This window comes from Notothenia rossii (assembly GCF_949606895.1).
Source record: "Notothenia rossii genome assembly, chromosome: 10".
NCBI classification, from domain to species: domain Eukaryota; kingdom Metazoa; phylum Chordata; class Actinopteri; order Perciformes; family Nototheniidae; genus Notothenia; species Notothenia rossii.
The window spans coordinates 57,299,791-57,324,401 of record NC_136908.1 but is presented as its reverse complement, the minus strand read 5'-3'; the positions used below and the strand labels follow the sequence as shown (position 1 = coordinate 57,324,401).

Genomic DNA, 24,611 nt, shown 5'->3' with positions numbered 1-24,611 from the left:
AGTACATTGAGGTAAGTGTGGGATCCCTGAGTGGGAAATGTGAAAAAAGAGTCAAGTATGTCTTGTAATATTATTACAAAACATACTTGACTCTTTTTTCCCATTATTTGGTAGAATACTTTGGTTTTCTGAGCTAGCTAACTGTGTTAATGTCTCTAAGTTTGATATGTTGAAAGTGAACTGGATGTCAAAGGGAGTATATAGACTTGTGTAAAAAAAAAAAAATTACCATCATTTTTGTATTTACTTTCTTATGAAATAACTTACTATTAAGACAATTTCAAAAATATTTGAGTTAATTTTCAGCATTTTTTTGGTGCCAAATACAAAATATAGATTTCCATATACAGTCTGGTGTTTCCCTGCAAGTTAGACAAAATGTATGAATTTCATTTCATTTCAAACCTTTATTTATGCAGGTGAATCCCATTGAGATCATCGATCTCTCTTTCAAGGGTGACCTGCTGCAAGTAGGTTCCACATGAATATAAACATAACAGAAAAAATGAAAAGTATGAATGTTGCAAAAACACATGTTTTATTATTCTGCTGCCTTCAGGTGCTGTCAGGAATTATGTAACAATCAGTGTGTTGCAGGCCCTTTCTACTGTACATAGCCTACTTCGACCTCAGCAGCACATAGCGTCTCTCTGCCAGTTTGATTACAAAGAAAATCAGCAACCAACTACTCAATGATTTTTCGAGATTATTTTATCGTCAACTGAACAATACCTTGAGGTGGAGTTTCTATTTCCAATGTCAGTCCTCGAATGTAACAGTTTACAAGGTGCCCTTAAAGGCAGCATTCCTATCCAGGTGTAAATCATCAACTGCCTCCAACAATAGAACTGACAATCCCAACCAATCACGGAGGAGATATGTAGTCACATGATGGACAGGGCTGTATTAAGTGTGCTTATGGTTGTGGGAGGATGATTGAACTTGTCTTTGTCTGGATTTCAAAGTACCAGAACTGAATTTGCTGCTAATCTCATCTCTTCCTCAGGGATAATCGGGAGGTAAGACGTGTGTATGACCTCTGGGTGCTTGACAACAAAAAGGTCAACTCAAATGTGTTTTGAATTGCTATGGAATTACAGTTAATACTAAGCAGTTTTTAACAAATTGATATATTTGACAAAAAGTGAATGATTTTAACAAGGTCATGCACGCTGATTTAAAATGCCCCTACTGTATGTAGATTTGATTATGGCTTTTCTTCCAAATCTGAGCAGTCTGATTTAAAGGTGCCAAGCTTGCCCCTGAGACGCTGTGTTGTTAGCATGCTTTGGGCTTTGACTTAATGCTGCCTAATGCTGAAACCAGCACCCGCAGCATTCCTGCCGCTGTGGTATTTTCCTTTTCTACCCAGACGGGGACTGACCGCACGCATTAAAGAAAATACACGTTTAATACCTCTGCCATGACAACCCTCATACACTGCGCATTCTTTCTGGGTTTCCAGTCAGTGCCTTTCTTTAACCAGATGGTATTCTTCACTTTCTCCTCTTCGAATGTCTCTTTCCTGATCCTTTTGTGAGGTCAACTGCTCAATGTGAAGACGCAAGGAACAACCACACAGGGAATCTAGGCACCATGATGTTGGATATGTTGGCAGATTTTAAACGGAAGCATGACTTTGGGCGGTATCCATATACAGCAGAGGTGTAGATATGGCATACAGAGGCTGAATGTGCAGCTGGCCCTTTGAAAGGACTTGGAAAGAAAGAATGGGATTGTAGCCAGGCAGGAGGGGGGAGTGTGGAACTTTCTACATCGCACCCATTCAACATGCATTTCAAATAATTAAACTCAATACTTAATACATTTAAGTAGCAAGTCACCCTCCTGAGAAGCATTGTTAAAAATGTTCCCCATGCAGCTGACCTAACCGCGGCTACATAAATAGCCCGTCTGAATAAGCACATTGTTTTACTGCGAGTATGGAGAGGTGAGCCAAACTCAAAATGTCTGGAGGAGAAGCTCCACACCTGTTCAAACTCACATATATTTATTCTTAAAAATAGATCTCCCTCAGCCTTCTGACAGCATTTTTTATGATCTCATTATTCCAAAACACGTGGAAACAATCGTAGGGTTGTTGTCCAAGGCTGACATGTAACTGATATATTTATATATAGGGCACTTTTAAGATGCCAGTTGAATCCATCCCTGTAACCTTGAAACAGACATTCTGTTTGGAGGTCGACTCATCAAGTAATCTGATCTTTATGTGAAATTGCTGAAAGTTAAAGGGGACCTATCATGCAAAATGCACTTTTGTACGTCTTGTATACATGAATATGTGTCCCCGGTGTCCCAGGGAACTCACCAAGTGTCAGAAAACACAACCCTCTCTATATTCCTCCATACCCAAATCTCTTAAAAAGGGGCTGCAACGGATCTGATACAGACTGATCCAGATTTGAACACTTCTATGACGTCACAGAAGTGACTCTACGGCTATTGGGCCAACTCCACCAATCAGGAGGAGACAGCCACGGACATTGCCGTTCGAAAGCACTGGAGACGCTGTAGTACATATGCCAGGCCTGTAGATGGTGCTGTTCTCACAGAATCAGCCCATGCAAAGACAGGGTTAAATTGAGCGAAATGAGGAATGGCTAAAATGCATGATCTGTTTGGTATTTTGAAAAATAAAAAGTATAAATATGCCTTATATAGGTATGGTCCTACACTATATTATTCAAATATAGCATGATAGGTCCACTTTAAGTTTTTAAAATCTGTTTTAAAGAGGATATATTATGGGCATTTCCAAGTTCATATTAGTATGTTGTGCCTCTCCATGCCTTAATGTTCAAAAAGCTCTTTATTCTTCTCATACTGTCTGTGCTGCAGCACCTCTTTTCACCCTCTGTCTGAAACCAGAGCCCAGTCTGCTCTGATTGTTTAGCTGGCCGGCCCTGTTGGGATTGGTCAACCGTTTAAAGATGTCCCTCCTTTTCCTAGCACGTACAATGTGTTGGATCGTAGCCAATAGAAGCGGAAGTGTTATATAGTGATGTCATTAAGTTACACAAGTGAACAAATGAGTCCAATGGAGGCGTTTCAGGCAAAGTATGTGTGGAGTTCTCTGGGGGAACTTTGGGATTGTAGCCTTTGCAGACCATTTACATGCACACAAACCTATACAACACACAACAGGAAAGTGAAAACCTTAAAAGGAGCCTTTTTTAAACAGCATGAATCAGAAAAAGGGTAATATGCGTGAATATCAGATGTATTGTGAACGTTATGATGGACATTTCTCGCAGCGCACCACTCCAGAGCCTTTTGAGCACCTGGAACATTGTTTAGGAGTGAACACATCTGAGGCAGTATGAAATGTTCAGCTTCAGAGGCGCTCGGTCCTGGTGGTTTCAGCGCTGCTCACACTCCAGCCGGCTGCATTGAGCGCGGCCAACAGGAAATGGCTGAGGATTAGCCTGGAGCTGTTCAAAGCCTCTGCTCTCAGTGCCCATGGTTGAATCATTTTCAATTCTACAATTGCTCCAATCTTTCAACATGTAGCCGAGGCTTTGGTTTAGTTGTTTGCACAAAGGTGCTGAAAGGAGAATAAAAGAAGAGAGATAGGAACCATCTGTCCGAGGGAAAGGAATCCCAGGGGTTGTAAAAACACCGCGGTCGATAAGACAAGGGGAATATATCAAGAAGATACAAAACATGGCCAGAAGAACATTAAACATTCAAAAGTAAACATAACCAGACTAATTGTATTTGGGCCAAGAGGATTGAATCACCTATGTATGTACCTATGAGAGTCACTTCTAAAACTTATTATCTCAAAACAAGGACTTCATCTTTTCTGTCTGCCAAAGAGGTGATTCTTTGATTCCTTGATGCAGGTCATTGGAGTTGAAGATGTCCGGAGAAGAAGAAGTCGTGGAGGAGATGCCGTAAGTTACATCCATTGCATTTAAGTAGCGTCTCTAGTGTTTTAAGTCAAATCTACACACAGATCTGAGCAGCCGATAGCTGGAGAAGTTCACAGCAACATCTCTTTTCTTTTGCAGGGAGGAAGGTAAGCAAGCCTTTGAGAGCATTCAGTGGTTCTTGAAAGCAGAATGTCACTTTCAAGCTTGTGTAGCTAGACGTAGCTGACCTTATTATGTCTGCTCAGAGGAAGAAGCCCAGCAGGAGGAAGGTAAAGCTTCGGCACGGCTTCATGTGTGTGTGCCTTGTTTACCCTCTGCTGTCTGATCAAATATGTTGTGTGCGTGCTGTGTAATGTGTGGTAGAAGTCTGTGGTTTGGTTTTGGACTGGAATACTGTGTTTTCTGTTTGATCCTGACACTTCATTTGTTAACACCGTTCTGTCAGCTTCCTGTGAAACAGCAACTTATTAACTGAGTTATTTCCATTCATAAATCTTTCAAATTGTGATCTGACAAAAGTTGCATGGAAAGTTTTCTGAAGTTGCTGCCAAGTGAAGTCTTGGCTCGCTCTGATGTAATTGTATATATGTTTATAGGATTGCATTCAAGATATTTAACGTATGCCAGAATTTGGTCAAAGAAGCATTGTGATATTTCTTGGTAAAAAACGTTTGAGCATAAGCTGGAAAGTACATTATCTTTAAACATGTTATCCTTTAGTTTGTGTGTTTGAATATAATACTTCATACCTTTTAGCTCTCTACATTTCAGAAGGAGTATTTACTCCACGTTGGACATTAAGCTGACAAAACTTGTGGGCTTTTACTAAAGTAGGATTTTCATTAGTTTTGAATTGCCACTTAAAACTTGAGAAAGGAGCCCTTTAACTGTTCCACCGCTGTGTGGTGTTAGATAAATATAATTGGAAATGTGAAAGCTGAACCAAAATGTGGATTACTGTAGATGATTCCTGTTACAGCTCACAGGCTCATCATCTGATACCAGATCAGATTAGCTCAGTCAGACACCAGCAATAGATTCAGTTCTTCCCAAGAGACAATATCACAAAGCTCGGAGTCTGACCATCGACCCATCAATCCATACTTTGTTCTCTCAGTCATGAATGCAACGAGAGAAGGTTTGCATGACTTGCTTCTGTCAGTAAATCTTTCATTTAAATGTACACACATCTGGCATATTGTTGTGTTTGTGTCATGTTGAATAGCATAACTTGGCTTTATTACTTGTTGTTGTATAGTTGTGGAAGTTGAAGTAGAAGAACCTGCACCTGGTGTAGAAGGTAAGTGTCCTCTTTAAATATGGCTATGCACCATACTGTCTGTTTTTATAGTATAATAATAGTTGTTTGTGTAGCTGTGCGTGTGCCATCATGAATCTGACATGCATTGCATACTCTTTTCTCATTTGAACACAGACTCTTGTGCTCATCTGCTCAATGCATTACCGACTCCTTTTCTACCTCATTTGATCCTAAACTATTCATTTCCCTGTTTCAATATTAGCTTTTGTGTCTTCAGTCTTTGCTAATCATTGAATACATTTGTGAAGAATTTGACATCCACTTAGGCAAATGTACCGTTTCCATGCAAGTAAAACCCAGCCCAAAACCCATTTCAGCACATTTCATTTAATGGGATTTTCTAAAACGTTTTAACACCTTGTTATTTTTCTTAAACCAAGTAGTGGACCTCTCATATTTCTAATTATATAATTGACAGAAATGTTCTCTTATATAATGTGCACTGTAAACATCTAATCATATTTTCACTATTTCACACCACCTTAGAACTTCCTACGGCAGAAGGAAATAACATTTTATGTTCAAATGTACCATATCATATCCATCTTTCAATGGTCACATCTTTGTCATGAACATTTACTAATAAACTTTTCTCTTTTTCTTGCTTTTTATTATACATGCAACTGATTCCCTTCACAAAGAGCCTGCAGAAGAAGGTAAAGCACACTCTCTCCTGCTCCAACAGTGTACAGCAGGGGGGTCAAACTCAAATACACAGTGGGCCAACATTTTAAAATGGGTACTAGTCGTGGGCCGGACTGGTTCAATGTTTATTGCAGAACTTATTGAAATGAACTTATTGCACATATTAAACCTGGAACTAACTAAGCTTAAATTATTGCCAATAAAAACAACATTAAATAATCAGTTCATTCATTTCTTATTGCTCTATCTGCAGAGTCATTTCTTATGATCACATTTTTCCAACAACAGCTTCAAAAAAACGATTTCCCTCAAAGAACAAACCAAACATGCCCTGTTGTCGTGAGAAACAAAGTGCAGAAGGAAACATCCATTAAACTCAGGTTCCTGCTCTGTGATGCTAGCTCAGATACTTGGCAACTCATCTTGGGTGCAAGGTCATCAATGTTTGGGCTCAGGCTCTGAGCTGAGGAGACCCTCAGGATGGAGTGAAGGTGTGCGTGCAATATACCGGCGGGCCAGATCTAATAGTAATTAGAAATTATCCTGCGGGCCGAAATTAAATCCACCAAGGGCCTGATTTGGCCCCCGGGCCTTGAGTTTGACACCCCTGGTGTACAGTCATACAGTGTAGTCATGACGATGAAAATCTTAGGTCACAGGCTCCTCCAGCAGTGCAACACATTAAAACATTTAAAACACGCCTTGTATGGCACACCCTTATAATCTTTACCTTCAGTGTGTTTTGTCCCTCTTGTATTCGTTGTTTGTCATGAACATGTACTAATAAACTTGTTCTCTTTTTCTTGTTTCTTTATTCTAACAACGTGTTCCTCCCAAAGAGCCTGCAGAAGAAGGTACAGCCCACTCTGAGCAGCTCCAATACATATATATTTAAACCATATGGCACACCTTATAATCTTTACCTTCGGTGTGTTTTGTCCCTCTTGTATTTGTTGTTTTTGATGAACATGTGCTAATAAACTTGTTCTCTTTTTCTTGCTTCCTTATTCTAACAACGTGTTCCTCCCAAAGAGCCTGCAGAAGAAGGTACAGCCCACTCTCTGCAGCTCCAATACATATATATTTAAACCATATGGCACACCTTATAATCTTTACCTTCAGTGTGTTTTGTTTCTCTCGTGTTATAAACGTATTAGATGTTTGTCATGAACATGTGCTAATAAACTTTTTCTCTTTTTCTTGCTTCCTTATTCTAACAACGTGTTCCTCCCAAAGAGCCTGGAGAAGAAGGTACAGCCCCCTGCCTCTGTTAGAGCTGCATGTTAGTGTGACTGAACAGCACTCTGTGTGCAGCCACCATGCGCACAGAGCTTTAGTCGGGGCAAGACAACCTTAGTGCGGAGGTATTCATGAGAAAGGTTTCAATCTCTTTCAATTCCTGGTACGGATAAATCCATTCGTCATGCTTATACTTATTCTGTTAATGTACTTTTCCAAAGAAATGCCTCCTTTGTGCAAAAGTAAACAAAGCTTTCATGCCTTGAAACCCCTAGAGCACTCATATCCACCCAGAATGACAAAGCAAAGAGATATTCTTTAGACTTAAAGAAGTTTTTCATATCAACATATAAAAAGTAGAAGTCTAACCTGAGTGGAATAGTGTTTTCAAACAAACGACATGTATTAGTCCTCTGCAGCCTAAGGACACTAACATGTCCTTTTGTCCTTCCTGTAGAGGCTCCAGCTGCAGGTGAAGGTACTGTAACTCAGATGCTTGTTAAATAAACACCATCATCATTTGTTTTCCTTTTGGTAACTGTGATTCTCCTTTTTTTTTTTTATAATAGATGATTCCAAACCCAAACCAAAGTAAGTCTATTTGTTTTGTGAATTTGTAATCCAAACACATGAACAAGTGATGGATGAACCTGTCATCTAAATCACTGTTTCTAACCCTGACATATTGTTTTAGGTTAGTGGCTCCAGCGTTGACTGTGCCCAAGATCCCAGAGGGAGGAGAGAAAGTCGACTTTGATGTAAATGATGACTCCATTACAATTTACATAAAGTGATTGTTATTTCTTTGTAGCGACGTGTCTGATTGTTATTAGACTGTCTATGTTTCTACAAATAGGTCTCATTTGAGTTTGTCTAGAATCTAGATATTTGGCTCTAATCATTTTGCCTCTAGATTATAAGAGATATAGGACTTACCCTTATTTGTAATGCAGTCACTCGAGGTCCTCGGTAGTATGCAATACAAGCTGTGTGTGTGTGTGTGTGTGTGTGTGTGTGTGTGTGTGTGTGTGTGTGTGTGTGTGTGTGTGTGTGTGTGTGTGTGTGTGTGTGTGTGTGTGTGTGTGTGTGTGTGTGTGTGTGTGTGTGTGTGTGTGTGTGTGTGTGTGTGTGTGTGTGTGTGTGTGTGTGTGTGTGTGTGTGTGTGTGTGTGTGTGTGTGTGTGTGTGTGTGTGTGTGTGTGTGTGTAGGACATCCACAGGAAGCGTCTTGAGAAGGATCTGACGGAGCTGCAGTCTCTGATCGAGGCCCACTTCATCCAGAGGAAGAACGACGAGGCCGAGCTCCTCGCTCTCGTCAACAGGATCGTAAGTCTCCCAGGAGAGCGTGACGATCACTGGAGTGATGCAGCACCCGGCAAACAATAACTGTGTGTGTGTGAGCAGGAGAAGCGTCGCACAGAGAGGGCTGAGCAGAAGAGGGTCCGGGACGAGCAGGAGAAGGACAGGCAGATTCGTATTGCTGTGAGTCCCCTCTAATCTCTTTTGATGTGTGTGTGTGTGTGCTTTCAGTATGTCTACTCTAGTTCACTGATGAGGAGTTACACAATAGCCGTGTGCAGCTTCAGCTCAAAATCACAGATGTTGATCAACTTGAAGTGTTTGCTTTGGGGGGCTCAAAGAATAGAAATAAATCAAATGACCAAAGTTGTGGTAACCGCTCATCAGCTGCCGTCCAAACTACTGATCGCCATGGCTCCTTGTTTTGGTTTGATGCTACATTTACTGTCAGTTATCATAATGCCCTTTTCCAGTAAAGCAATACAACATTGAAATTCATTCAATAATAAAACTTCTCCGGATTTGTATAGTTTTTATGATGCTATAAAGGTGGTTCAACAAAAACTCAACTCTGAAAATGTACTTAGATAACCACAATTGCTCTGTCTTAGTACGTACTAGTTAATATGTATTAACGTTATTACTTTTGTTCACCTGCCCAGGGATGAAAGATTAAGAGCTATCGGCTGTATCCCTGTCTGATACTCTGTCTATTCAACTTGTACATTAAATGCATTGTTTTTGTTTGTTTTATTTATGTCCGTCCAACAGGAGGAAAAGGAGAGGAAGGAACTGGAAGACGCGCGTAAGAAGCATGATGGAGACGCCAAGAAGAAGAAGGCTCTGACCAACATGACTCACCAGTATGCTGGTGTCCAACAGAGGGTCAGTCATCACGTACACAGGAAGCTGTTTCTCAAAAGAGATGACATGTAGACAACCATTGCTAGAATAAATGACAAAGACTGCTACCTAGATCAGTGGTTCTCAACTGGTGGGTCGCGACCCAAAAGTGGGTCGCGGATGTGTGAGTGAAGAAAAAAAAATTGGACATTTCTTTTTTTTTTGGGAAAAAAGTCAAACTTTTATTTTGAAGGCCCGATTTTCTAACGCTGTGCACGCAGTAGGCTTTGGACTGAAAGTACCGGAGACCATAAACGGTTTTGAAAACTTCTGTCACGTAGTGATCATCCACTCAATAAAACATCTTTGCTGATGTTTTTCCGAGTTTTCTGGCCAATCAGAATCAAGATTGTTGCCGGAAGTCCCCACGGAGAATAACTTTGCGGTAGAACTATTCTTTATACATCCATGGGTACAACTTCAGATAAAAATGATGAAATATGACCCCCGGTTTGATGATTGACAGGTCACAGAACAATAGGGGCTATCTACCCTTACCCACAATTTAAAGTAAGTCACATAGACTATCTCTTCTTTCCTCTTCTCTCTGTGAGGAGCAGCAAGTCCAGCTGTCAGAACAAAGTGAAACACAAACAATGGCATAAAATATTATTAATATGTCGGGTTGTAATACGTTTATTTATTTTCTTCTCAGAGTGTACCAGAATGCGTAGTTTGTTAGTATTTCAAAAAATCCCCCCAGACCCCCCTTCTGGGGTTGGGTTTTCAGCATGTGGGCCTTTTTATATAGTTCAGCTTTGCTTCCATCTAGTCATAAACCTTTTTTAAAAGCATACTTTAGTTCTGTGAAGGGATATAAGGGATATATGCACTGTACTTCACTTTAATTAATATTGTATGCTGAATAGCGTATATATTACAGCACGATTTTTTGCTGAATAGATTTGAGTGCTTAAAAATGTTGGGTCGCGATTTATTGACCAAGTAAAAAGTGGGTCCCGAGGCCTGACCAGTTGAGAACCACTGACCTAGATCATAATTCGACATTATCTTTTTCTTGTATTCTCTCATTTGATCAATTCTCCTCCACCACAGGATGGAAAGAAGGGAGCGAAGAAGCAGACGGAGAGAGAGAAGAAGAAGAAGATCCTGGCAGACAGGAGGAAGCCTCTCTCCATCGACCATCTCAACGACGAGAAAGTCAAGTAAGGATACTGTGTTTTTATTTGAAGTTATTATCCATACTTTTATAGGCTAAGAGTTTTACAGTTCTGACGTTGGCTTTTAGTTTTCCGTTACTGAATGTTTGTATTGTTTGGTCTAAAGGGAGAAGGCCAATGAGATGTGGCAGTGGCTGTTCACTCTGGAGTCAGAGAAGTTTGACCTGAGCGAGAAACTGAAGAAACAGAAATATGACGTAAGTACTTTGCCTCAGGTTGTTCAACAATGTTTATGTGAAGTGAAATCTGGTTAGGAAAATTATTCAATATTTGTAAAGGATTATTAATACAATTCACAAAAGTTAGTGTTTTTGCTTATAAATAGACAGATTTTAGGTTGTAAATGATTGAAATTAAATCAATCTACCTTAAAAGTTACCATCTACCAACAAATATACTCACCGCTCAAACTGATTTATGTACCATGTGAAAGTAGAGCATGCGGATAAAATGCTAATGACAAACATTGCAAATGAAAAGGAAAAGCCTTCAGCCCTGGAAAAGCCTCAGAATAGTATGGTATGTATCGCTGCTCTTCAGTGCAGGGCTGTCCTGAGGGCATCCATCTAAAATGAATGTGGCTTGACTTCCAGATCAATGTATTCCAGACCAGAATCACTGAGCAGCAGAAGTTGTGAGTAACTGATAATGAGTAGTGTGAGCCTCTCGGTTGTGTGTAGTCTTGCTGCCCGTGTGTTGAAGGGCCACACACCAAGCATCGGACAGGGGAGAACAACTCAGTCACAAAGAAGGTGAAACTAAAAGTCTGTGTTGACGATGAACCGCAACGTGGTTGTTGAGTACCGTGGGAGAAGTCAGATATTCGTTTTACTTACAGACAGGCAGTTTAAAAATGATCAGCTGGTCTGGGCCGACTAGAGGTGAGTCAGTGGAACTTCTCTTGCCCAGCTGAGCTCTCCTTCAGGGTCTCAGGGTCCGCTCTTTGGCTCAGCTGGTGCCGAATGTTTCTGCTGTCGCTCCTTTTGCTGAGCCAGTCCTCCATGTTTGCCCCCCCCCCCCCAACAGGTCAATCTGCTCCAGCATCGCGTCCAGGACAGTCAGAGGTAAGTAGAAGACGCCATACTCTCAGCTCATACCAGTGCTGAAAGTATCTCTACTGATAGAGTAGTTGTTTTGTCTTAATTTAAAGAGCCTTGGGTAATGTTGAGATTTATAATGTGTTTCATAATCTCTTGCAAACCAAGGCCTTTTAACCTCACATCATCCTACTTGATGTTAAGTGGGAACATGTGACGCAGTTTTCTCACATTTTCTATGGCTGTTAACAAGTACCATTTAAATTGTGAGTTTTACTTGTTTTATGCTGTATGCCATAACAAGTCATCAAAATATTAGAGTGTGCTAGAAAAGGAACACATTCCTACCAAAGCATGTTAAAAAAAATAAGTCATGGTCTCCCCTGGAAAAGAACAAGTAGAAATCAATCTTTCATAAGGTTTACCATACTGTATTGGATTCTTAACCGGCTTCATCTGAACTCTTTTAAACGGATTTGTTTAACATTATCAAACGCTCCGTTATGCATGTCAATGTTTTTAGGCAGAAGAAAAACATTAGTTGTGATTCAGGTAAAAAAAAAGTCGACTTCCTGCTTCCAAGGCTAATATCTGGTAGGTTAAAGGTGGTTTGGGAAGTTACACACTATAATAACAAAGGTAAGTGCTGTTGAGTGAAACTAGTGTTCTGCCCTTTTCTAATGGCATGATGCTTTCCTGTCTGTCCTCCCCTCGTTATGTTTCAGTTTCAGGGCCAGTGTGTATTTAGAGGGTTACGTTGGCTGAAGCGAAATTGAATATCGTAATACAATGTTTACATTTGTACTTTAACTTACATTTCCCCCCTGGGATAATGATATACTGTGTTTGTCAGCCAAACGATACTCTGGGTGTTTCTCAATGTCAAGGAAGGATGCTCCAGAGCCACTATTTCAAGGATGCTACGTCATCGAGTCCCGCCGAAGGACTGTTCCAATGTCCAGGCTCCTTGGAATTCTATCGGGCCCGGCGTCCTTCATAGCGAGAAATTTCGAGGCTGCACATGTGTGGTCTTAAAATCCCCACAATGCTTTGCGCACGGACCAATTTCCAAATCTTTGGCGGAAATCGCACTCCATTTAAGGCGGGGCCTCGCATATGACGCACACCTGCACACCTAGCCTGTTCCACCATTCTTCGTTTTCCGAGGCTAGGAAGGATTCTTGTCTCGCTTCTGAAGGAAGTGACTCGGAAGACATGTCCTACCAAGGAAGCGTCCTCGACATTGAGAAACACCCACTGGCTCTAGATGTAATGTTACCTGAAGGCCACCGTAGTTCTTGAGTTGTAAAACTGACTGTTTGATTCCACAGCGCCAAAGGAAGAGGAAAGGGGGGCAAGGGCCGGCTGAGGTAGACGCAAACGCCAGCAGCTCTCCAAGGAAGCGTCGGAAAATAAGCAGCAGTATTCACTTTGATGACAATGATGTACGCTCAAACAAAGAATGTGTGCTTTTGAACTTAACAGTTAACTATCTTACCAATCCCCACACTTGTCAGTTAAATAAAGCAATTGAAACAAAATCTTTGCAATTAAATACCTCCATTTATTCTGCGAACATACACAAAGAATCACAGTGCACCATACATTTCACAGGTAGGCAGATATGTAAACATAATGAGAGGACTTACCGCAGCAAGCAGTGCTCGACATTATCCTTTTTTAAATAACACATTAATAAATAAAAGCTTCTGGTGGCAAAATAGTGACAGGCTTTCTATACAAGTACAGTGTCGGGACTACAGTGCAGAAAATAAAGTGATGCAGTCTGTACACAGGCAGGACTAACATCTAGTGAACTGATCCCTGCTGATTACATTATGACTTGAGGTTTCATGGTTTCTGACAGCTACTCCTATATGAAACTGTTACAGATGGGGAGATAAATGTTTTACTTTTCTTATATAACCTACAACTGGAAAGGTTAACTTAGTGCAATGCTATAGTGGAGGCAACAAACTGAAAGTACCTTTGCTTCACTCTATCCTCCAAAAACCGTGGGTGGCAACTGCAGTAACTAACAGAAGCAGCGCATATTCTAGACAACACTGAGCATTTAAAATAAAAGATTAACTTACATTTCTTTCAGGTGGCTTGTAAGCCAAGGAGCCCTACTTTGAGCAGGGATCAGAACAGTGCATTATCATGGTTGCTAATCCAAACTTCATGTTCAGACACGATGAGGAGAAACCAGGTTCAGCTGCCTCAGTGGGTTCACTCTTCACCACAGATGTGTTTCCCTGATCTCAGCAATCACCTGGCTGGCTTTTTGCAATGCCTGTGGACAAAGTAAACACAATGAAATGACTGATAAAGGAACCACTATTATCATGAAAAACCTGACACCATGGAGGGTACGGAGAGTGTATATTACCTGTAGCATGTCGGCAGCTTCCTTGCGCCGCTGAGCCATGTCCTCTGACTCAGTGAGCAGCTCGTTGAGGAGGCCCAATTTATACAGCTGGCCTACCAGCTCGCTCTGGAGGCTGTCCTTCACATGGTTCACCAGGAAGTGCATCACTGCTTTGGGCACACTGCGAGGGAGAAACGGAGCCAGCAGATGGTTGACAACCAGGAGGCAAGAAGGCTGGCTGATTGTGTTCTCCCCCAGATGGATGGGGGGGGGGGGCCGAGGTCTGACCCTACAGGTGGCTGGGCCTGTCTAAGTACAAGCTATAAAATACATGCAATTACAAGTAGCTCTAGTGTGGGGGCTACACTCCGAGAAAATGGCTAATAAAAATAAATGTTGGATATAAAAAGAGAATCCAAAGCGACATGTAGGTAGTGAACCAATTCTTGTTTTTCAGACATGGTTAGTTATTAGTTTTTTATATGATGGCTTCAAAGCTACAACTACAACCAATATGAAGAAAAGGAAATAGTTAACATTTATATTTTTCCTATTGTAAATTACAGTATTTTGTTTAAGGTGCTAACCTCTTCAAATATTACGACAGAGACTCAAAGTTTACCTTCAAAAAGCATCAAACTTTTGAATGTTAAGAATTGAGTACAGCCCTACTAGTTTAGTCCGTTAACCACTGGTGTTGGTGTTATTAATAGAAACCAATCCCCAGACTTCTGAGGAGCGATCTGGCCTACCTGTCCTGGATATTCTTGCGAACGATGAGGAAGTAAGACTTGATGAGGCGTTCGATGACCTCACAGTCCCGCTGCTCACGTGACGACAGCTTCCTGGCAGCTGGCACAGGCTGTGGGGTGGGGGGGGGGGGAGGAGAGACGGTGTTTTCAGTAATGTTACCTGCAAAATATCTTTCATCGTGAGACATGTTGATAGGGTTGTGTTTAGTTACCACATCCAGCAGGTTGACAGCTCCTCTAAGGGGGCTTCCAGGTCTGGAGCTGGGGGCTTCGTCTCCTTTCTTCAGCATCCCCCTCCAGTTCCCTGTGCCGTCCTGCTCCCCCTGGGGCCCAGCTGACGGGGCCTGAGGAGCAAAACAAAAAAAAAACATAAGAACAACAGACATCACCTCACCCACCCAGGCCACCAACTTATGGTATGTAGCATAATGACAGGTTCATATGCAATAATGCAAACACAGGGCAAACGGGCACAAACGATTATAAGCTCTCAAGACTGAGCAGAGTACAGCCAGTAATTGTCATCATCCTTCACAATGCTGCGCTGAGCAGAAATGCTAACATTAGCATGCTCATATTCTCACGACAACACTCGAAGGCTAGTGTAATGCCAAGGTACATCAACTATCTTGGTTTAGCGTTTCAAGCTAATGTTAGCCAATTAGCATTGAATACAAAGTAGCTAAGGCATCAGAGAGGCTAAAAGTTGTACATGTAAATGACAGTATATCAAAAGTTAAGGGGTTTTAATTAGAGTTATTACAATTCATCCTGAGGGAAGAAATGCATGGCAGTCCCTTCAGTTGTTGAGACATTTAAAAAAAAAAAGAAGCTAACTTTATGCTCTTGCAAGAGGGAGAATCAGAGGTTCACCAAGGCAAGTGGGTTTTGTCCTACTTGGCCACCATGAATGAGAAACATTTCATGGCAATCTATTTAATGAATAGCCGTGGAGATATTTCAGTCTGGAATAAAGCGCAGACTGATATTGCCATCCCTCTAATGAGCATCATTTAGAAGAGAGACTCCTGACCTGTTTTGGCATCGTGGCTGGTGTCCTCCCATTGCAACATGCTCTCTAGTTAAACCTAATAATCATTTGAGAGAAAGTGTCATAATTGGAATCTAAATGATTGGGTTATGGCCCAAAATGTATTTTGTGAGGTCGGTAGATGTTTGTGTCAATAATGAAGAGAAAATCCCTGCAGGCGTTTTGTACATGAGAAAGGGATGGACGAACAACACCTAAACACAACGCCTCCGGGCGCAGCAGAGGAGGAGATGAAAGGTTAAGAGGAGGAAACAAAAGGAGAGGAAGGCATTTTCTGTCAGACAGGTGGAGCAGCTTTGGGGACACACACTCTGCAGGAACACAGCGGTGGTTAGAGCACACAGGCTGAGGGGTGGGGGGGGGGGCAACACAGCACACAGAGCAGAGTGCATGCCAGCAGCAGCCCATGCTCATCCATCCAACCATGCTCCACCAGCGAGCTGCGCCCACCTTGGCCCCCTCCATGTCTGCTCCACCCGCAGGAGGCTCGCCAGCCGGGCCCCTGCCAGCAGACTAGCAGGAAGAAGAGAGCAGGAGAGGAGAGAGAGAGGAAAGAAGCGATGAGGAGAAGTGGAGAGAGGAGAGGAGGCTGGCAGTGGAAAGCCTCTGAGGGAGATCTGGGATGAAATAGCTCAGTGGAAACTATCTGAGGCATCGGGATCACAGGTCCTCATCCTCTGATTAACACCGCACTAGTCCCATTTAACTCAAGTATTAGATCAGCTGAGCTGCTGATAATAAAATAAGGATGTTTCTTTTACCTTGTCCCTGGGCACTGCAGAGGGCAGCTCTCTCATCCTGTTTCTCCTTTCCTCCTAAAAAGCACATGTTGCAAATTATTATTATAATTAGGTCATCCTAAATCTAAAAGAAAAGTTCTTCTGATTATAATGCTCCTTCCAAAAAATATATTTGTGTGTACCCATCGGCTATTTTTAAACCTTTGATGTTTGTCTATGATTCCCTAAGTATCCACAATGACCTTCAATAACCTTTCCCACAGTCCTTTGGAGGAAAAGAAAGGCCTGTCATAATTCAACTCTGAAATGTACATTTGAATTTAGAGAAATGTAGAAACCAAATTATAATATGACATATTCTAATTGAAACAATTTGTACTAAGGAATTTAAATCAATATAACGTTTGAATTCTCAAAGTATATTTTGCTGACTTTTTTAGTTTGGTAAATGTTTTATTAATGAATGACTACAAGCTACTTTAATTCTACTCACTACCTTTTTAACATTGTCTGTAACATTTTCAAAATAGTTGAAATCAGGTTTTCAGAAACGGAAAAGGCAAAAGGTCAACTTTTTTGCGATAATTGTATTTGGGTTTGTTTCTTTTGCTTACATGCAAACAGATTAAATGACATCTATTGCTTTTTAAATATACCTACAAATATTGACATAGAACTCAAGGCCTAAAAATAACACCATGTTCCAACTCTCCTCTCCTCTTCATTAAGAACAAAGATGGTGTATGTTGGAGGGTTTAGTTGAGAACCCACCTCTATGTTATTGTTCATGATCCCACAGGCGTCTGCAAAGTCTGGGTGTTTGGTGTTGATGTAGGCCAGCTCTATGGCCACCAGGTTATGAACCTGAGAGAGAAGAGAGGAAACGTCAGGAGTTACTCAGCCTCTCATGAAACTCTGCAGCTGACAGAAAGATGAAGGTGATGCTACCATGTCGTTGGTGATGGGCAGCCTCTTCCTCAGGAGGGAGGTGACGACTTCCACGATGGCCTCGTGCAGCTTCGGGAACCTCTGCAGCTCCTGGAGGACGAGACATGGTGAGTGTGTGTGTGTGTGTGTGTGTGTGTGTGTGTGTGTGTGTGTGTGTGTGTGTGTGTGTGTGTGTGTGTGTGTGTGTGTGTGTGTGTGTGTGTGTGTGTGTGTGTGTGTGTGTGTGTGTGTGTGTGTGTGTGTGTGTTAGGGCTGCTCAATTAATCGTATTTTAAATCGCGATTATGATTATGGCTTGCAATGATTACGAAAACAACGTAATCGAGATAAAACGATTATTTTTTTAATATTACTTTTTTTTGGTTTTTTAGTTGAATTATACTTAAATCAACTGTTAAAAACATACTGTTCCAATTTTTTTCTTTCCAATAAATGAATGTTTTCAAAGTCAAAGAATAATCGCAATTACAATTAATGACCCAAATAGCCGAGATTATGATTTTTGCCATAATCGAGCAGCCCTAGTGTGTGTGTGTGTGTGTGTGTGTGTGTGTGTGTGTGTGTGTGTGTGTGTGTGTGTGTGTGTGTGTGTGTGTGTGTGTGTGTGTGTGTGTGTGTGTGTGTGTGTGTGTGTGTGTGTGTGTGTGTGTGTGTGCTGCTGACCTGGGTGCTGTAGTTGCTGCAGTGCTGGATGATCCTCTGCATCTCCTCGTGGACCAGTTCCACGCAGCGCAGGCTGGGCTCCTCCAGACGCTTCACCTGCTTCTTCACCAGCAGCTCGAAAGAGATCTCCGGCACAAACAGGGATGGACGCGGGCCCTGGGGAAGGAGGAGGGGGGGGGGGGGGGGGTTCAGGTTAGCAATAGTTAGATATATGGGGCATAATAAATTACTTCTCCTTTCTAGCTGAGGACTTTTAATTGAACTATATCTTACACCGCAGTGTAACTTTTATTCATGTATTTTATACCTGTGTTTTTCTCTATTAGCTTTTTTCATGTATATTTTATGCTCCTTGCTTTTTAATGACTGTTTTTAAATCCCATTCTATAATGAGATTCTGCTGCACTATTTCTTAATGCTCTTAATGTTTTCATTTTTGTAAAGCACTTCGAATTGAATTGTGTTGAAAGCCATATAAATAAATGTGCCTTGCCTAGAGCAACTTGTGTAAAGCTTGTCTTTGTGCTGCCTTCACTAAACTGCACTGATGATGTCACAGTTATGGGATAGCGCAGCATGCTCACTGTTGCGTTCCTGATGGCGGTCAGGATGTCGATGGTGCCGAGTCCTCCCAGAGGATCCACCGACTCCAATGTCCGGCCAAAAGTCTCGTGGAATATGTAACAAATCCTGGCTCCGCCGCACCTGAAAAATATCAGCCGGGGGGGGGGGGGGGTGTGAGCTGTGATGTGAACCCCGCGGCCTCCTCTCCTGTCAGCTCTTCCTCTGTGCGTGCCTCAACTCATAAGCTGAATCATATTAAATGATGAAACCAATGCAGTTGTTTTGCACATTGCTTCCCCCCACTCTGCTGGATTCACAGCGCCCCCCAGTGGCCGAGCGGAGGTACTCACAGCTCGGCCGTCTCGATGTACTTGGCCGTGCCCTCGATGGTGTTGCAGTACTCCGCGGCGAACTTGGTGATGAGCTGCAGCAGCGTGGAGCTCTGGTCCTCCACCGGCTCCCCGTAGCTGCTCAGCAGGGACTGGTACTGGGAGGCCAGCACGTTGATCCGGGCCTTCAGCTCGGGGAGGCAGTCTCTGATGTGATGCATCAGCAACCTGACAGGAAGGAGGAGGGCAGACGCTTCAGGAACTGTGTCAAATTATATTCTGAGCTGTGATTGGTCAAGCTAAACGAATGAAAGACAATTTCGCAGAGGGAACGCCAACATAACTTAGAACGACCGCCCGAGGAGATCAGGGCAAACTGTCTGCTCTTTTAAATCTCTTTTTTGAAATTATTTTATGTGTTTTCTTACTTCTGTTTGTTTTACTTTGTTTTATTTAAATGTTGTTTTTATGTAACTCTGTTTGAAAGGGGCTAAATAAATAAACTTTATTATCTTAAAAAGAGACAGTTCACACCCAAATCTAATTAAAGTAGAAAGGACATTTCTCTCTATGAAATTCCATCTAGTTTATCATATTGGAAAGAAGGCAGACATTTCTCCAAGCCACGGCAACTCACCGATGTAAACTGACAAATAGATTGTTTTGGGGGGCTGAACTTTCCTAGTCCTAGTGAAATGTTATACAGCGTTTCTATACATCTGTTTCTTTTTCTTTATACACATGTACAATTCGTCTTAGTAATATTTGGACCTTTTTACCTGTTGAGGGTTCTGGCCAGGTATTTGGTTCCGTTCCTGCTGGCGAGAGACGGATATTTCTTCTGCAGGAAAGCATGTTCGTCTCGAATGGCGTCGGATACAGACTTCTTATTGTTGATGTCCAGCTGGCTCCTGAATTTTTAAATACAATAACACGTCAACAAACAATCCTTTGCCACAAAGGGTATCAAAAAAGAAATGTGAAGGAATGGATGGAGCCATTGATATATCATATCTTAAATTGCCTGATGTGTATCATCATATTGTCTCTTATTCATTAAACTCAACCCAATGACAACGGATTTAAATATTTTATAATATAGAAAAATCCCACGCTGATTTCTTTCATCACTGTCAATCCAAAAAACATACATATTAACATCCAGCATTAAATATGCATTATAGATGACCTTACAGTCGCTTGTGTCTGTTATGAGTGGTGGATTATATCAAAGTGTTTTCAGTAAGTAGTTTCCTGACCTGTTGACCACTCCAATGAGTCCCAGTTTCACAGGAATGACTCGGCCCATGAGCACGTCCATAGCGTCGGTGCCGGCGTCCATCAGGTCCAGCTTGGTCACCACAGCCAGGGTCCTCCTGCCTGGAGAGCAGGGGGGGGGCAGGATATTTAACATAGGTAAAAGCATTAATACTACAGTGTAGAAATATGAAGTAAAACCCTGCAGTAATTGTTTTGCTTAAGTAAAAGTGCAAAAGTATTAGCATCAAAAGATACTTCCAAAACTAAAAGTATTCATTATGCAGAATTGTTTTTTTTTTTTTACATTTTTTAAATTATATTACTGGATTATATTAGTAATGCATTAATGTGTTCATCATTTAAATCTTGTAGATGGTAAAGGTTAAACTAACTTTAATGAAGTTTTAAAGGGGATCTTAATCCAAAAGTATTTATACTTTGTATTAATAATCTGAATCTGCAAAGTAACCGATAACTAATTTTGTCGAAGTTAATGTAGTGATAACAGAGAAGAAGCATAAAGTATTATAAAATGGAAATAATCAAGTAAAGTACAAGTGCCTTACAACTATACTTACAGTAAGTACAGCGTGTGAGTACATTTACTTTCTAGCACTACTGGAGAATAAAAAATCGCATACATTTACAATACAATGAATTTAACATTTGCAGTTTTAGTCTCAATTAATGGTAAAAAAAAGTCAGCGATTACGTTTTATTCACCCACCAAAAATGAGGTTTTTATAAAGGTATTTATAAAAGCTTAGAGTCATTTCTCCCTTCCAGCTTCCCTTACCGTCGGGGTCGACCTCGCGGGCGACCTTCAGAGCCTCCGAGGTGGCCATGTCGGTGTTGGCCGCAGAGACAGCCAGGATGATGCAGTTGGGGTTGGAGATGTGCTTCAGGATTAGATCTTTTATCTGAAGCTCAATGTCATTAGGCTGATCACCCACGGGCACCTACAGGGGTCAATACCAATTAAGAAGAAAAGAGACAGTAAATCTCAATTTGATGTATCACAAACGACAGCGGGGGGATTTCTCAAATGAAGTCATGTTCAACCAGAGGAGGACACAATCAGAGCCTGCTCACACTGTGACAGCATGTGGTTAGGAAGCATCAAGACCCAGTTACTAAATATCAAATACACAGACTGTAGCATGGAAATGAACACCAGTGGTTATATCTGGTATATCTTGTAGTAGTTTAGAGTTGTAGAACAAATTTCCCCGGGGGTACGAGATGATTAAAGCCTTGTCACGGGGAGTAGGAAGTACAGCATGCGTTACCTTAGTGATGCCAGGCAGATCCACCAGCGTGAGGTTGACAACGTGAGGAGAGAATATCTTCAGATGAATGGGATCATCGCTGATCCCCTGCAGAGGGACAGGAAGAGAAGACGTGTTCTTAGTGTTTAAAATCTCAGCACTCCATCACAGGGCATGTCAAAAGATATTTTAAATGCTTTTTGGCAGACTTGGCCATTTTGGTTTTTTTCTAACGGCTGTCAAATCTGATGATAGCATCGAGAGGTTTTATTTATTCATATGTTCATCTTTAGGTATCCACGATAGCCCCCGTTTGTGCCTCTTATGTATTGTAGAAGTTGAGCAACTCAATTTATTTTTTCCTACTGTTATATGATACCTTACCTTATGATACAAGGGCCTTGTTTTGTACTGAAAATAATCACTGTTCTTTTTTTTTTTTAAATGTACAGGACTCAACATCCATGAATGAGCCTTATATGCAAGCTGAACTAACTTTAAGACACTTTAAGACTTCAAGACATTGTTTATAGATAATAATGGAGAGAGGAAAACTCTCCAGCTCCAAAAGTTCTGCTCTCCTTTGTATCGTCTTTGGTTAGCTTCTTTTTAGGAACATCCACCATCCACAAACAAATCCAGACACTGGCCGTTTCTCAATCTCGAGGAAACTGGCTTCCAAGCCAATATTTCAAGGATACTACGTCATCGAGTGCCGCCGAAGGACTGTTCCAATCTCCAGCATACTTGGAATTCCACCGAGGCCACGTCCTTGGTTTGGGGGTAATTTCGAGGCTGCACATGGGTAGACTTCGCGTCCTTCAAATCCCCACAATGCTTTGCGCACGGACCGATTTAAAAAAAACCTTGCGGAGAATGGCTGAACCGACGCAGCACAGCACACATTTAAATTTAAGTATGTAGTGGCGTAGAACATGTGTTGGTAAATATGTTACTTTGTTGCATTTGTTATCACCAAAAATGTGTTCTGTGAAAGTAAAGCAAGTTCATAATTAGATAGACATCGTGAGGTATTTATTTTCGGTACAGTTTATGTTGAAACCGTTAGAGAGAGTGGCACACTTGTTAGCCTGTTCCATTCTTCTTTGTTTTCCGGAGCCGTGGCTTGGAAGTATACTTGCTTCGTTTCTGAAGGAAGTGACTTGGAAGTATGCGACTACCAAGCCAGTATCCTCGCGATTGAGAAACGGCCACGGCTTCCATTCTCACAGCCCAGCTGCCACTCATTCACCCTAATCATCACCATAGCCTGCCCCCCCCCCCCCCCCCCCCCCCCCCCCCTCTCTCTGTCTTCCTCTACCCATGAAAGGCAGACTGATTTCCCTCTGCAGCCCCAGCACTGCCCTCAATAGGACCTGCTCCTTATTGCAGGGTGAAAGTGACATTTACCTCATGCTTGATGTATCCGAGTGGGTTCCATGAGTAATACATTTGTTTCCCCATCAACAGTACTGACTGCGGTTGAGACACCAACATTTCAGGTTCCTTATTTAACAGTATAGATGTAAAGCCTTCTCACCTTATTAGTCCCCGATATCCGCTCCGTCTCATTTTCTATTTCTTGCCTGATTTCATCAAAATCTGAGAAGATCTGCAAAAAGAAAAAGAAAAAAACAGAATAAATAGAAGCAAAGGTAAAGACAACTTATTAAATATTGTGCATCATAAAAATACATACCTGATTTTTTGTGTGCAGAAATTTGCCCCACTCTTCACCTTCTCTACCTGTGAGAGAATAAAACAGTGTGTGTTACAGTTGTAGCGTAGAATTCTCAATTGTGGAAAAGGTGTTCGCTATAACAACACCAAAGACAACTACTAAGGCTAAGAAAGCACGGCTAAAAGAAGCAATGGACACCTTACAGTGACTAGGTTGCTGACTCAAGCAGCTGGAAATACAAATGTAGCTTAGAAAAGGAAGAGGCGGCACTAAGAAGCTAATCCAGGTTATTTGGAATAAACCTGTACAATGCACCTTTGTAAAGGCACAGTGCTTTTTTTCACTCTCTGGCATCTGCAAATGATAAGAAACACAATCACAAAAACAGAACTTTAAAACCTGCAAATGATATAACTTAAACAAACTTGACACAAAAAAAACAATAGGCTTGTTCCTGGAAGCAAAATCAAAAGACAATGTGTGACTATGGTCCTTGGTCTAAGACACTGCTGACAGAGGGATTTCAGGGCTTACCGCCATCTTCATGTTTTCTGGCATCTCCAGGTTCTACATGGACCAGTTGGAGGATGAGAGGCCGCCTGGTGACGACGCCGGTCCCCCGAGGAAGAAGGTCCCGCCCCACCAGGCTCTCCAGCACCGAGCTCTTACCACTGCTCTGTAGACAGAAAACAGATACACACAGGTTAGATGAATAATGAACCAATGGCAACTTCTCCTGCAGATTTAACACACCACTATAGCCCTGGTATAGAATAGATAGAATTGGAGGGATGAAACCCTCTGTAATAGTCACACATGCAGAGCACACAGCACACACAGTGACATTTGTTCTCTGCATTTAACCCATGATATACAAGGGCTACAGCCACAACACCTAAATGCACCTGTCTTTAATACAAATAATAACCTGGTGTTGGCTAACAGGGGCTTGGTTGTGGATGAGGCTCTAAAAATAGCACTGATTAAATATGATTAAAATAGATTTCTGACAGTGCAAACTTTGCAAATGAATAAATACAGTCATCATGCATATGTCGACAAAGGCCTCAATATATTTAATTCTCTGTTAAGTATTGCTCTAAAAATTACAATATCTCTTGTAATAATGTTATATTTAACTGTGCATGCATTATGGTATAGCATGGTTCTCTTGCTAGCATGCACACATGAACACATGCACACAGTCATTTTTACCTGAGTCCCTACAACTGCTATCTGCGGCAGCTGTATGATATCCGCCCCCCACTGTGTTGAAAACATCTTGCAGCTTGTTTATTACGGGAATAAGAGCCTCCATGCTCGCGGTTTATGAGTACAATTAATAAACCTAGCTAATTTCGTGATGGAGCCAAAGTCATTCAATGTCCCACTGACACCACCATTGCAGCAACACCCACTGGAATATAGCTGTTGTGTGGTGTTGGGAGTTGTAGTTCTCTG

At 41.6% G+C, this 24,611-nt stretch overlaps 2 protein-coding genes across 2 annotated transcripts; one reads left to right on the top strand and one right to left on the bottom strand.

Moving 5' to 3' along the window:
• Nucleotides 1–4,088: 4,088 nt before the first annotated feature.
• On the top strand, nt 4,089–13,041 carry tnnt2e (troponin T2e, cardiac; the record flags this gene model as incomplete). Its single annotated transcript, XM_079655686.1, has 17 exons — nt 4,089–4,101; nt 4,145–4,168; nt 5,158–5,199; nt 5,862–5,876; nt 6,705–6,719; nt 6,898–6,912; nt 7,102–7,116; nt 7,562–7,582; nt 7,674–7,695; nt 7,799–7,862; nt 8,313–8,429; nt 8,508–8,585; nt 9,174–9,287; nt 10,362–10,471; nt 10,593–10,683; nt 11,080–11,120; nt 12,855–13,041. 17 exons carry the CDS (start codon nt 4,089–4,091, stop codon nt 12,895–12,897), a joined length of 840 nt encoding a protein of 279 aa, XP_079511812.1. The 3' UTR covers nt 12,898–13,041.
• Nucleotides 13,042–13,214: 173 nt separating this feature from the next.
• On the bottom strand, nt 13,215–24,598 carry LOC307021100 (dynamin-1-like protein). Its single transcript, XM_079652906.1, is given in 20 exon segments — nt 13,215–13,819; nt 13,916–14,075; nt 14,647–14,756; nt 14,859–14,990; nt 16,148–16,210; nt 16,459–16,512; nt 17,209–17,301; nt 17,386–17,475; nt 18,049–18,204; nt 18,633–18,753; nt 18,963–19,169; nt 19,721–19,852; nt 20,201–20,321; nt 20,998–21,160; nt 21,491–21,577; nt 23,010–23,081; nt 23,169–23,215; nt 23,685–23,826; nt 24,366–24,413; nt 24,415–24,598. Coding segments are annotated over 20 exon segments (2,109 nt in total). The 5' UTR covers nt 24,469–24,598; the 3' UTR covers nt 13,215–13,762.
• Nucleotides 24,599–24,611: the final 13 nt, after the last annotated feature.